The sequence below is a fragment of the Plasmopara halstedii genome (assembly GCF_900000015.1).
Source record: "Plasmopara halstedii genome assembly, contig: Scaffold_2662, whole genome shotgun sequence".
In the NCBI taxonomy this organism is placed as follows: Eukaryota; Oomycota; class Peronosporomycetes; order Peronosporales; family Peronosporaceae; genus Plasmopara; species Plasmopara halstedii.
In genome coordinates, this window is record NW_020189569.1 from 1 (window position 1) to 387 (window position 387).

General features: G+C 45.5%; 1 protein-coding gene across 1 annotated transcript; it reads left to right on the forward strand.

Annotated features, from left to right (window-relative positions):
* Positions 1-35: 35 nt before the first annotated feature.
* On the forward strand, positions 36-378 carry PHALS_04731 (hypothetical protein F444_17437; the record flags this gene model as incomplete). The annotated part of the gene is made up of 1 exon (XM_024718563.1): positions 36-378. A coding segment is annotated over one exon (343 nt), but the record flags the coding sequence as incomplete, so codon positions are not given.
* Between the last annotated feature and the right edge of the window lie 9 nt (positions 379-387).

The window sequence follows — 387 nt, forward strand, 5'->3', positions numbered from 1 at the left end:
CGAACATCGTGCTGCTTGGTCGCCATACATACAACATGGACCAGTTGCCAATCTTTTCAATGATGATTCGCTTTGATGACCGTTTTCTACACCATAACTTCGTGTGTGCATTGCTGAACGATCTTTTTGGTATACAAGCTCGTGGCGGCTGTCAATGTGCCGGTCCGTACGCAGCTCGTATGCTTGGACTGAATATAAAGCATACAATTGCGCTAGAACACGCTTTTACGGAAGAAGATGAAGTTATTAAGCCGGGTGTCGTTCGAATGAGTTTTCCGTACTTTGCTGACGATGCCGAAGTTGAGTACATTCTTGATGCAGTGAGATTCATAGCCGAAGAAGGATGGAAATTTCTACCACAGTATGAGCTAGACGTCCGTTCAGCTG